At 42.0% G+C, this 13,878-nt stretch overlaps 1 protein-coding gene across 1 annotated transcript in view; it reads left to right on the top strand.

The window, feature by feature from the left end:
• col28a1a (collagen, type XXVIII, alpha 1a) overlaps nucleotides 1–13,878 on the top strand; it is a 209,970-nt gene that overhangs the window by 125,685 nt on the left and 70,407 nt on the right. The window contains exons 20-22 of the mRNA XM_048613944.1: nucleotides 1,257–1,325; nucleotides 7,678–7,749; nucleotides 13,594–13,662. Coding sequence (XP_048469901.1) covers nucleotides 1,257–1,325; nucleotides 7,678–7,749; nucleotides 13,594–13,662 — 210 coding nt within the window. The remainder of the gene's footprint in view (nucleotides 1–1,256; nucleotides 1,326–7,677; nucleotides 7,750–13,593; nucleotides 13,663–13,878) is intronic.

The following is a 13,878-nucleotide window of genomic DNA, read 5'->3' as shown; positions in this document are numbered from 1 at the left end:
CGCACCTCATCCCTCACACCCCGTCCACGCAATAAGAACCAAAAAAGAATCCCCCTCGTCCTCACGTACCACCCCACCAACCTCCGGATCCAACGCATCATCCTCCGACACTTCCGCCATCTGCAATCCGACCCCACCACCAAAGACATCTTTCCCTCCCCACCCTTATCTGCTTTCCGGAGGGACAACTCTCTCCGTGACTCCCTTGTCCGCTCCACACTCCCCTCCAGCTCCACCACACCCGGCACTTTTCCCTGCAACCGCAGGAAGTGCTACACCTGCCCCCATACCTCCTCCCTCACCCCCATCCCAGGCCCCAAGAAGACTTTCCACATCAAGCAGATGTTCACCTGCACATCTGCCAATGTGGTATACTGCATCCGCTGTACCCGGTGTGGCTTCCTCTACATCGGGGAAACCAAGCGGAGACTCGGGGACCGCTTTGCAGAACACCTACGCTCGGTTCGCAATAAACAACTGCACCTCCCAGTCGCGAACCATTTCAACTCCCCCTCCCATTCCTCAGACGACATGTCCATCCTGGGCCTCCTGCAGTGCCACAACGATGCCACCCGAAGGTTGCAGGAACAGCAACTCATATTCCGCTTGGGAACCCTGCAGCCCAATGGTATCAATGTGGATTTCACAAGTTTCAAAATCTCCCCTCCCCCTACCGCATCCCAAAACCAGTCCAGCTCGTCCCTGCCTCCCTAACCTGTTCTTCCTCCCACCTATCCCCTCCTCCCACCTCGAGCCGCACCTCCATTTCCTACCGACCAACCTCATCCCGCCCCCTTGACCTGTCCGTCCTCCCTGGACTGACCTATCCCCTTCCTAACTCCCTACCTACACTCACCTTTACTGGCTCCATCCCCGCCTCTTCGACCTGTTTGTTTCCGCTCCACCTATCCTTTCCTCTATCCCTCTTCTATCCGCCTCCCACTCTCTCCCTATTTATTTCAAAACCCCCTTCCCCTCCCCCTTTTCTGATGAAGGGCCTAGGCCCGAAACGTCAGCCTCTCTGCTCCTATGATGCTGCTTGGCCTGCTGTGTTCATCCAGCCCTGCACCTTGTTGTCCCTGTAAGAAAGCATTCACTTTTGTCACAGTCCTAACACAAAGATTCAAATTTAAGGTGTAAAGTTTTTCTCACCATAGCTGTTAAAAATCAGATCATTTTACTCCAAGCTACGTCTACTTTAGATTAGTCCTTTTTACGAATATTGAGTAGAATACATTTTCCTTTCATTTCTGCAGGGGGAACATGGAGGTCCAGGGTTACCTGGTCCACCAGGGCTTGGCATTAAAGGAGATCCAGGAAAACCGGTGAGCTTCTTTTCCATTTGAATTTTGTTTTCTCTTGTGGGATTTAAAAATGCCACACAAGGAGACCATTTTTCTGATTGACTGCCATGATTTCAATGTGCTAGACCAGGGCATGTTATGAATTCAAATTTCGTCAGTTCTCCTCATAATTAGCAGCACACTGAGGCTGCCCTTTATGCCAGCAGCTTCATTTGCACAAAATCTTTCTATTGAGTGAATTTTGTGTATGCACTGTGATTGTACGCTCATTTATACTTGGCAATAAAGGCCAACTATTCCCTTGTCTTCAAAATGTAATTTTTTGTTTAAAGCTAAACTGCAGGAATTTTATTTGACGCAACTACATTTCTGAAAATGGGTACAGCCTCTAGAGCCCTTCTACTCCTGAGTTTTTTGGAATCAAGAGATAATGGTGTTGATATGTAACTTCAATTGTCTGTCTTCATTCATTTTCACCCATTGAGCCACGTTTACAACCCTGCACAGATAACTGCCAATTGAGGCTAAAGTTCATTCGGGAAGTGATGATGGAACCATGCCATTCGCTGCAATCTGTACAATGGTCACCTTTTTCTAGCATTAGTCAATTTAACAATTGTCTTCAATCTCTACGTCCCTGGGCAATTCTTGGCTGCTTTTGACATTTCTTCAATATCAGGAGTGCACTGATGCATCGAACAAGAACTAATACTTTGTCCACCAGGCCAACCAACTTTGTTACTTTTTCCACGGAAAAGTAAAATTGAAGTAACAGAGCAATGAAATTTTCTTTTTTTTCCATGGATTATTGGTGTCACTCACATCTAGGGACACCATTTAATTCTATTCACAAACCACAAAGGACTAAATTCAGAACTGACAAAATATATCATCTGAGGCAAGAAAGAGCCAGAATTAAACTTAATCAACTTAATTTGAATAAAACCAATGTACATGGAAGAATATACAATCTAATGTGCAGTACATCTGGTCTCCCAGTTGATTAGCAACGTTGAAGCATTCACCTTAATTGGTAAATCCCCAGACAGCAATCATGATTATTTTATTCTGAGGTTTGTTTAAAGGACAACAGAAACTTGAAGGATGGCTTATGGGGACCCTGACTATTGACAGTGTCGAAATTGCAGGTAAAATTTGGTCTATGCATCTACAAGAATAGTAGTAGAACAAACTGGTAATGTTTCAGAGGCCTTGGTAGATCATGGGGCAGACCTTACAGTACAATCCTGCCAGGGTCTCAAGATTATCATTATATACTGAAGGTTCTATACTTTTGCAATCTAAATATATCCAGGTGTGGAAGAATAGAAGCAGAATCAGGTCCAAGAGCATATGAGGATACTAATGTTAATCCAAAACTTATTGCTGCAGGAGAACTGTTGCAAAGCTGAAGGATACTCATAGATGAAACATTCCCCGAAATGCCTCTGCCATCCATTCTACTAATATTCTGTCCCTCGAACAGTAGACACATTATAAGACAGCATAATATTTTGATGTTGTTGGATACAGCCTGGTTGTTCAAGAGAGCTATCTAGTCTCCAAAGAGTGCTATGACATCTTTTACCTGAATAGGTAGGTAGAACTCAGTTTAACTTTAAATTGGAATTTGACATCTTTGGCAATGAATTACTTCCTCCGTAATACATTGAAATGTTGGTATAACAATTTGGAACTTTTATTGATATAGCCTTCAAGTCGTTTTGTTATAATATTGCTGCAAAATTTAGATTAAGTATAAAAAGAAACAACTCCTAAAGGTACAGAAGCCATTTGAAATGTTAATCTGAATGGCTGTGAATAGGGAGACCAGATATATTACATATCAGATTATACATGTTTTCAAGAGATAACACGGTGTAGAGCTGGATGAACACAGCAGGCCAAGCAACATCAGAGGAGCAGGAAAGCTGACGTTTTGGGTTGAGACCCTTCTTCAGAAATGGGTTTCATGTTTTCAAGTTGTGTTTCTGCAAATTAGGTTCACTAGGATGGGTTGTGGCTGAAATGAAGGCAGAAACAGCTGAAAGAACAATCAGCCACCACTCTTAAGTTGCCAACAGAGAAATGGAGTTGAAATGTTACCAGAAGCTGAAATAACAAGACAGCCAAGGTCTGAAGATATATCTCTCAGTCAGACTTTTAGGCTTCACTGAAAATGTGCTCAGCTTCTGTCCATAGCTGAATAAGGATATCATTAGTCAGGGCTGTGGGGGATAGCTCAAATAAAAACAATATAAAATTCTGGAAATAATCAGCATGTCTGAAAACAGTGGTAGAAAAGGACAAAGGGATAATGGCAGGAATTTAATGTTCCCCCAGAGCTGAGTTGGCCAGCCGGAGTGTGTAATGGGGTGGAAACTCTAACACGTTGCTGACTCACCTCACCACAATTAAATTCAGAATGGAAAGGGTCAAGGACAGTGCTCCCCCTCAGATACCATTTGAGGCCTTGAGGTAACCACTTAAGGGCCTTACCCCACCATCACTGCTGGTATACTCGTGGTCGGCATTGCCACACCATGTGGGCAACATGCCAGCTAAACAATGCTCAACGTGCCTATGGCTTGGTGTGGAGGCAAATCCCTCCTACTTGGGCAACCCAGGTCAATGGAGTGCCATGCCAGAACCAAGGGCTACCAATATGGCATGCCCTTGCCTACCTCTTAAAGGAAACCCCATGGCCCTGCCTTCACTTGGGCCTTGCTGACCAACCCCAATGATTATGCCTGTCCTACCTTTCCTCCAGGGTTCCAGCAATGACCCTGCTGCAAAGCACCCTACCCCTACCCCCGTGCAGTACCAGTAGTATCTGCCACTGATGCAAGGAAAAGAGCAAAATTGGGTCATGAGGAGGGCTGGATTTTACATTCGACATCCTGTTGGTTTGAAGTAGAGCAGGAAAGTGAAACCCAGCAACTGGCTTTATTGCCACCTGGCTACTCATCCCCCAAACTGAAATTTTATGGGGGCTGGGAAGATGCCAAGGCTCCTACACCCCTACCCCTCCCCTATCCCTCCCTTTAAGGCTCTTACATCACCAATTAATGGCCACTTAGAGATCTTATCCTATTTTGTGTGGTATTGTACATGCAGCAGGAGCCGCTGCACACCATGCAGAAAGTCCAGCAGCTTTAATTGCCTGGACTGGTGTAATCTGCAGAGCTTGATGTCATGCAAGGGGTGACCCTCTTGTGGTCCTAAAAGCCCTTGGAACCTCACCATCCCACCATCTACACCTATTTAACCATTCCACCACTATCCCTACCCTCTTGAACCCAGAGCACACCACCCTCACTGAGACCCCAGGCCCTGGGCATATCTGGGATCTTTGACATACTGGAACTCCCTGTGTTCCTAACATCAGTTTACACTCCCACCTAGCAGTTCTGGGCATCCAATTGGCTAACAGCTCTCTAAGGCAGGATGTCCTCCTAAGATAGAGGCAAAATGCAATTTGTACTGCTCCCAATGATACATTTCCCCAAAGCATCTTCAGCTGCAAGTGCAAGAACCATTGCACCCTGTGAAATCCAACCCATGGAGTAATTTTCAGCACAGAAGGCTACCCAGCCCATCAAGTCAATGTCAACTCTCAGTGGAATAATCCAGTTAGTTCCACTCCCATAGATGATCGATCCCAGTTACTATGATGTGTTACTCCATTCATGTTCCTATCAAATGTCCTTTTAAAATCATTGTTTCTGCTTCCACTACTACCAAGGGCAGCAGACTCTAGGTATTATCACACTGAATAATAAAAATCCTCTTCATATACTTACTGTACCTCGTGTCCAAAACCTTATGTCTACGTCACCTAGTTGCATTATTAGCTTGTGGCTCATAGATTTAGGTTTATGTTTTATTGTCATGAGTACATGAGTACAATGAAAAGTATACAAAGTCACCATTCTCTGGCGCCATTTTAGGATATAAAAGACAGGATTAACAATTGAAGCAGAAATAAAAGGAATAGCCAAAAGATAAGGAAAAGTCTAAATTATGCCCAGTCTCTGCCATGAGTCCTCGCCATCAGAAAAACAAAGCCACAAAGTCCATCCCTCAGTCTGTGAGCACTCAGGGTGCTCCGAGTCCCCGTGTGCCACCACAGCTGGAATGCCATCACCTCCACCGTCAGGTACCGATGCTGAGTCATAGCCTAGAGCCATGAGCACTGTCACCGCTGGAACAGTGTCGCCATTCTTCGGCATCATCTTGCCTCCACCGATGTCATTGCCACCATGAGTCTGCACTGGGCATATCTTGACAATGCAGCCTCCGCTGAAGCAGCTAGGACCCGAACTGGGCTCTGAAATGCAGGAAATGTGCAACAAAAACAAAAAAAAGCTTGAAATATAGAATATATCTATATCTATATGAAATATATCTATGTGAGATAGTGAAGAGAAGGGAAGAGTTAATATCTTGGACATAGTCCTTGACCGGAATTAAAAACTAAAAGATAAGAAACTAATTTAATGGGATTGAGGCGGGGGTAGGGTTAAGTGTAAGACACAGACTACAGACATCCCAGTCATGGAGAGAAAATTCAAGAATTTAATGACCTACAAACTACATAATAGACAAGTGGAGAATTGTTAAATGATATAAAAGATCATCTCAGTGAGGCAATGAAAAAGCATTGAAAGGACAAAAGTGCAAACAGCTAGGAACATGAAAAGGCATGGGAGAGGCCATGAAGAGAAAAAAAGACATAGTTAAACAAAAGGAGAAAAAAAGAGTCAGAGACACAGGTCTGGAATGGAAGCAAGAAAATGAAACATGCTTTATGCTCCCCTTCCTGCCTTGTTTTCATATTTGAGTTGATGTTTCATAGTGGAGTAGTCAAAATGTGCTGCTTGACAACTGCCCTATGGTCATTTAAATGTTATAATGATGCTGGAAGCCTTAGATTTAAACAATTTTGTAGCTCACACAGGGCGGAAGTGTTTTTATTGAAAATGTTGTGCCCTTAAAGCACTTCCAGTGGATCAGAAAGAGGAGCACTTCCCATCAATCCTCTCCTACAAACTTATTTCCTTTGCATTGAACTTTCCAAGCAAAGAATTCCCTATTGGAACAGGCAGCTGTCCCCCATGGGTCAGATCAAAATCCCAGCATTAATTTGAAGGATCAAAGACGGAGAATTTAAGGGCAGCACGGTGGCTCAGTGGTTAGCACTGCTACCTCACAGTGCCAGAGACCCGGGTTTGATTCTAGCCTCAGGTGACTGTCTGAGTGGAGTTTGCACATTCTCCCCATGTCTGTGTAGTTTTCCTCTGGGTGCTCTGGTTTCCTCCGACAATCCAAAGATATGCAGGTTAGGGAGATTGGCCATGCTAAATTAGCCATAATGTTCAGGGAGGTGCAGGCTACGTGGATTAGCAATGGGAATTGCAGCCTTACTGGGATAGGGTAGGGGGTTATGTCTGGGTGGGATCCCCCTTCAGAGAATTAGTATGGACTCGATGGGCCAAATGGCTGCTACCACGCTGTAGGGATTCTATGAGACCTACCGCTCCTTTCAATCCTGCTAATGAGGTGTTGGTTATCTTGTTACTCCTGCTTTGGCCTCCTCTGAAGTACTCCCCGTCAATTGGGAATCCAGCTCATCAGTCAAGCTAAGATCCAGGAAAGAAAACTCAAACTTCCAGGTCCTGTGACTGAACCTTCCTGCTCAAATAAACATGCCCCTGTCAATATCTGGGTATTTTGTTGACAGTTAGGGTTTTCCACCAAAATGAACAAGTTTAATTTCAAAACAAACAGGAATTTCTTCGGATTCATTTTAAAGCATGTTCTCAAACTGGAAAACATGTTGGGACAGTAAGAACTGCAGATGATGGAGTCAGAGATAACACAGTGTGGAGCTGGAGGAATGCAGCAGGCCAGGCAGCATCAGAGGAGCAGGAAAGTTGACGTTTCGAGCTGGGACCCTTCTTCAGAAATCATGTTGGGATATTGCATTTAATGATGTGGCCATTGGCTGTTGTTATATGAATCCTGCACAGCCAATGGAACTCTGAAAGTAGATTTCCTGAATTTGCTAAGGCTGAGAAACAAAAATGGTCTTCATGGCAGCTGTCTTTAGCAAGTCCGACAAGAGAACCCAGCTGCATGGTGGATGCATGATGTGAGAGGTTTGTCCTCACAACCTACTAAGCTGATATAACAGAAATGTTTGAAGGGCACATTGTGAAATACAAATGTAGCTATTTCAGCAAGGAGTGGCAACAAGGTTGAGAAATAGTTATTCTGATTTCAGCTGAGCTGATGGGTAAATATTCCAATCTGAACTTGTATTTGTAACTGAAAAAGTGCATCAGTCTGGGGCTGTCTTGCTATTTTTCAGGGGGAGCCTGGTAAAAGGGGACCCAGTGGCTTTTTTGGACATCCTGGACCAACTGGACCTGCTGGCGCTAAGGTGATTTCCTTTACTTTGAATTTATCCTTAATCATTTGAAAAACAAATGGAATTAATATACGGTTACAATAATATCCATGCTAACAGGACTAAACAGGATAGAGTTGAATCAGAGATAGTAGGAACTGCAGATGCTGGAGAATCCGAGACAACAAGGTGCAGGGCTGGATGAACACTGCAGGCCAAGCAGCATCATAGGAGCAGAGAGGTTGACGTTTCGGGCCTAGACCCTTCATCAGAAAAGTTCTTGATAAGCAGGGAGTCCAGAGCCAGGGATCACAGTTTAAGGAAATGGGGTATGTTCTTTAGGACTGAGATGAGGAGAAATTTCTTCACCCAAAGAGTGGTGAGCCTATGGAATTCACCGGCACAGAAAGCAGTTGAGGCCAAAACATTGAATATTTTCATGAAGGACTTAGATATAGTTCTTAAGCCTAAAGGGGTCAAAGGGTATATGAAGAAAGCAGGAACTGGGGACTGAGGTGGATGATCAGCTCTGATCATGTTTAATGGTGGAGCAGACCAAAAGGGTTGAATGGTCTATTCCTGCTTCTATTTTCTATGTTTCTATATTCTATTTTAGTTAGCTGATTATACATTAAATTCCCTTTAGGAATAATAGTTACATCATTAATTTAAATGGCTAGAAAATAATTTGAAATATTCACCTGAATTTTCATTATGTGACCTGATGGGTTGGTTCCACCTAAGAGCATGAAGTTAGATAATGATTTTAGGATTATCTTTAATTTTTAAAAAGGTATTGAAAGATAAGGTGCTGATTGTGACCACTGTTTTGCCTCATTTCCATGACTGGTTATTGAACATATGTTCTTGGCATAAAACATCAGAAGCCCATATTTGAATATCAGGTGAGGAGGATTGTGCACATCTGCAACTCAGCTGGTGCATCCTGATTGACAAAAGAAATGTAGGATTGCCTAACTGGTGTACCATGTTCTGACTTGAGAGTGGAAAAGCAAGAAGCATATCCCGCAATGTTCTTTAGTTTAGTTTACAGTTCTCTCTGCCTATTAACACTATAATTGCAGCAGTAGTTGTCATGCTGATTAGTTGCTGAGTGGAGTTTGGGCAGGGAAAAGAACAAAGAGGAACACGTACTCTTACATAGCTCTGAGAAACTTAATCATAGAATTGAAAAATGATACTGAAAGGAGCAGTTATCATATCTGTGATGTCTAAAGAACAATTGAAGTATTTCCTGAAAGAAACTCACTGAGAAGGTTCAGAGATAGCAGGAACTGCAGATGCTGGAGAATCTGAGATAACAAGGTGTAGAGCTGGATGAACACAGCAGGCCAAGCAGCATCAGAGGAGCAGGAAGGCTGACGTTTCGGTTCTGAAGAAGGGTCTAGGCCCAAAATGTCAGCCTTCCTGCTCCTCTGATGCTGCTTGGCCTGCTGTGTTCATCCAGCACTACACCTTGTTATCTCACTGAGAAGGTTTTTTAGTTGTATTAGAGGGAGTTGAAGTCAAAGATAACTTTTTAGCACTTCTGCTTAAATACAGAGCTAATGTGCTACCCATTGCCATGGAGATGCGGGTAGAGGAAGCCATTTTGAAATAAGGTTACAGGCTTCTCTATAAATCCAGGAATGTTACTACGGTTGCAGTTTCTTCTTGTGCTATCAGTAATCAATTGAGAGGTAGAGCAAGAGATCAGCAAGGCCTGCACTTTAAGCAGAGAAAATGTTGTTTTTCTCATTTACCACACAGAAGGCAGATAGGAGCTCACATTCATGTTGGAGACTAAGTTCATGAAGAGTTAAGGAAAGCTGGAAGATTTGCGTATTAAGTGCAACCCTCGCATTGAGAAGTGGTTCTGGGAATAAAAGTTACTCACAGGGGAATTAAAAAGGAGGCAAAAAATAGGAATCTGGGAGCAACTGTGAACTGTGTGTGACAGTTTCATAATTCCATCAAGAGTGTGCTATGTGTTAAGTAAAAAAAGCTATGTTTATTTCTGTAGTTTAAAGTATGCTATGAAATATATCCACAAAAACAGAATAATTTTTAATGGTTAGTTTTTCTATTCACTTGCTACAATGAAGGTTTAAGATGTGGTATCTCAACATTTTATTCTTTCAACTATGAAACAGAAGTTCAAATTTCACTTTAAAAGTAATCAGTCTCAATGGAGATTTGTAAGAAAATGGATCTTGCAGTAAGTCTGGCACAGAGCCTGCATAAATCAGTGAATACTAAAATGGTACTTGGGGACTGGAAAAAAAGCAGATGTACTCCTAAAGTAGGAAAAATGACCTGGAAAACTACAGGACAATGAGTTTGATATCCATTGTATGTTAAGGTATGGAAATCCCTGTTAAAGATAAGGTCATTGAACATCTGGATTGAAATAAAATTATAAAGAAAAACCATGTGAGTTTGAAAATTAAGCAACAGATTCTGTCTGAGTAGAATAATGGAACGTAGGGCAGTGAAATGTTACATGGTTTTAAAAAATGACTGAAACTGAAAAAAAATCTAAAACACAGTTGTGAGACCAGCCTCATATATAGTATAGAAACTTAGGCAATGCCAAGAAGAAAGGAAGAATGATTGGACACTAATAAGTTGCAGATGCTGAGAATAACAAGAAAAGACACAATCAGGAGCCATTACATCAGGGGGTCAGCGGAAATTGTGGTAATATCAAACAAAGTAACCAAGAAAAGATTAAAAAGATATGATCATTTATTGTGGAGTGAGAGGGGAATTGTGGTGAGGTGAGTGAGTGGGTAGTGCTACTGTAAAGAAGGAGAAGAGAAAGGCCCAAGACTGATAGAAAGATCAAGTGGTGACAGGCTTGGAAAATGAATGGATGACTGACAGGAGCAAGGGAAATCATTCAGCAATGTGTCAACTCCACCTCCCAAAAAAAATGGGTAAAGCTGAAAGAAGAACAAAAGAAGAGTTCATAAAAGGAAGGTCTTGCCAATTTAGCTTACTCATTTTCTTTAATAGGATAACAAAGGATTTTGAGAGAGTTAAGGCAGTAAAGGTGAAGTCACCATAGTTATACCAGACCATAGGGCTGGTCTCTCAATAGAGAGAGGTGGTGGTTTAACCTGACAGTCACTGAATCTCAGATAAGGGGAGAGAATGGGAAAGAGAAACCTTTCTGATAATCTCAGCTGGAGCAGGAATTAAACCCATGGTGTTGGTGCTACTTTATATCGCAAACCAGCCATCCAACCAACTGATCCAACTAACCCTAATTAAGCAGGAGACATTGTCTATTTAACATTAAGTATGGCATTTGATACAATTATTCTAGAAGTGTTGATACCTTAAATAAAGAAAGGAGCAATCAGTAGAACTATGTTTTGAAATCAGTGATTAATGGAACCTGAGGGTAATAATACAACAATCATCTTGGAAATTGCCCTCAGCTGGGTCTCAAAGTGGTTTCTTTGGGACCTCTATTATTTAATATTTTTACAAAAGATGTGGAAGCATGAGTCATAAGAACAGTCATTGAATTTGAAAATTATGTACCCTCAAGACATTTAAGATGTCTTTGGACAAGCATTGAAATGCCAGAGCATACAAGGTTTTGGGCCAAGAGCTCGAAAATGGGATTAGAATAGATAGATGCTCGATGATCAGTACAGACACAATGGGCTGAAGGGTCTCTTTCCATGCTGTATAAACTCTGTGATGCTCCATGATATAAAGTTGATGATGATAGTAGACCACAAAGCTGAACCAGCATACCTACAGGGAAATTTAAAAATACTTGGAAATTGAGCAGGCATGTAGGAGATGAAATTTAGTGTTGAGAAATGCAAAGTGCTTCAGATGAGGCAAGCATCTAGAAAGAGATTATTATTGCTATGAAAACCGAATTACCATTCAACCAAATTACTTACCGACATGTTGAAGCTTTTAATTACAACATGTGTTTCTTAAACAGCCAAAAGATCGCAGCAGACAGAAATTCAGGGCTGCCATTGGCAATTATGCCATGGGAACTTCAAACAGCGATCCATCAAAGGAATCCATCATAGCAATCTGGATTGTGATCTCTTTTGGGCACAGGGATAATAAAGAACTGAGTACCCTTGTCAGAAGGATGTCATCCACTGTGGATCATGTCCCAGACTGCAGGCATGTTTCTGGTTTACCCTTCCAGAAATATACAATAAAAAGGTTCAACTACTTTCACTGCCTCCATCACATCTATTTAGATGATGTAGCGTGCCATACTAGTATTTCCAATATGTCTTCAATTTTTCCTCAATCAACAATTTCAACCCACCCTTGTTGACGAGGCCATCCATTTTAAGTATTCTGTTCCACATATCTGCTCTCACTCCTTCCCCTCCCTTCCAGAATCATGATAAGTTTCCTCTTGCCACGATCTTGTACCCTGCCAGCCTCTGCATTCAGTAGATCATACTCTACTATTTTTGCTACCTCCAATTTGATACCACCACCAGACACATCTTTCCCTGTCTTCCCCTTTCAGCATTCCAATGGAATTGTTCCCTTCATAACACCCTGCTACACTTCTCCGTCATTCTTTACAGCCCAATTCTATGGCAGATGTAGAAGATGCAACACCAACCTTTTTCACTCCTTTATTCTTAGCATCAAATGCCACAAACACTGCTTCCAATTGAAACAGAGATTTACTTGTACTTTCCATTCAATACACTGTTCACAATGTGGTACTCTACACGGGGGAAACCAAATGCAAACTGGGACATAGCTTTGCAGAACACCTCTCAGTCAGCAGCCATGACTTGGAGCTTTCTGTCTCTTGTCATTTTAATTTTCCCTCTTGATCCTATTCTGAACTTGTTATCCTGGTACTGCTACAGTCTTCTAATGAAGCTCAAAGATCAGCACCTCTCTTTCAACTGGGCATTTTACAAACATTTGAATTCAACAATAGCTTAAACAATTTTAAATCATAATGTCTAATCCCATTTACTTTCATTTTTGTTTTTTTTCCTTCTGAATCCCTTTGTTTCATATTTGAATGGCTACTGTCATGCCATTGACATTTTATTTTGATACATCTTTTGTCTCTTTGCTTGTCTCATTATTACACTCTTTGGCTTTGTACTGCAACACTGTTGGCTGTTTAATCCATTCTGCCCTCTATCCTATCAAAACACTCGACTTTTGTTTTTTTCCCACCCTCTCCTCTCGCATACTCAAAATCTGTTATATTTCCAAATTTTCTTAGTTCCAACGGAAGATCACAGACACAAAAAGTTAACTTGATTTCTTCTTCTGCACTGTCTAAAAGACCTACTGCAGTGCTTCCCAAACTTTTTCCCCAACTGTGACCCCATTCCGAGATTTGTAAAATCTCAAGACCCACAGTGATAACTGTATATGCAGAGAGTATAATACCAGAAAATGAAAATATTTTAGGTATTACTATACAAGCCATCAGTCAGACCACAATACAGTGGAATACTGTGGACAGTTTCGGCCTCTCACCTAAGAAAAGGTATAATGGTATTGGAGACAATCCAGAGAACATTCTGTCTGATACCAGATATGTCTTATAACATCAATCAATGCAAATTTCAAGGAACACCATAATTTTGCAGATAACAAAGTGTGGAGCTGGAGGAACACAGCAAGTCAGGCAGCATAGGAGGAACAGGAGAGCTGACGTTTCAGGTTGGGGCCCTTCTTCAGAAATTTCTGAAGAAAGGTCCCGACCGGAAACGTCAGCTTTCCTGTTCCTCTGATGCTGCCTGACCTGCTGTGTTCCTCCAGCTCCACATTTGTTATCTCTGACTCCAGCATTTCCAGTTCTTGCTTTCTCGCTATAATTTTATATACTTTTTTCAATTTCAGGGAGAACCTGGGCTCCGTGGTGAGGTTGGTTTACCAGGGCCAGTGGGAAAAGGATTTCCAGGACCAAAGGTAAATGAAAACCTATAATTTTAAAATTGATTTTTTTTCATTCATCCAACGATTGTGCATGTCACTGGCTAGACCAATACTTATTGACCATCCCTAATTACCCTGGAGAAATGATGTGGAGGTGCCAGTGTTGGACTAGGGTGGACAAGGTCAGAAATCACATGACACTAGGTTATAGTCCAACAGGATTATTTGAAAACACAAGCTTTCGGAGCC

Source organism: Rhincodon typus, chromosome 2 (assembly GCF_021869965.1).
Source record: "Rhincodon typus isolate 14 chromosome 2, sRhiTyp1.1, whole genome shotgun sequence".
Classification (NCBI taxonomy): Eukaryota; Metazoa; Chordata; class Chondrichthyes; order Orectolobiformes; family Rhincodontidae; genus Rhincodon; species Rhincodon typus.
This window is presented reverse-complemented; position numbering and strand designations above follow the sequence as displayed.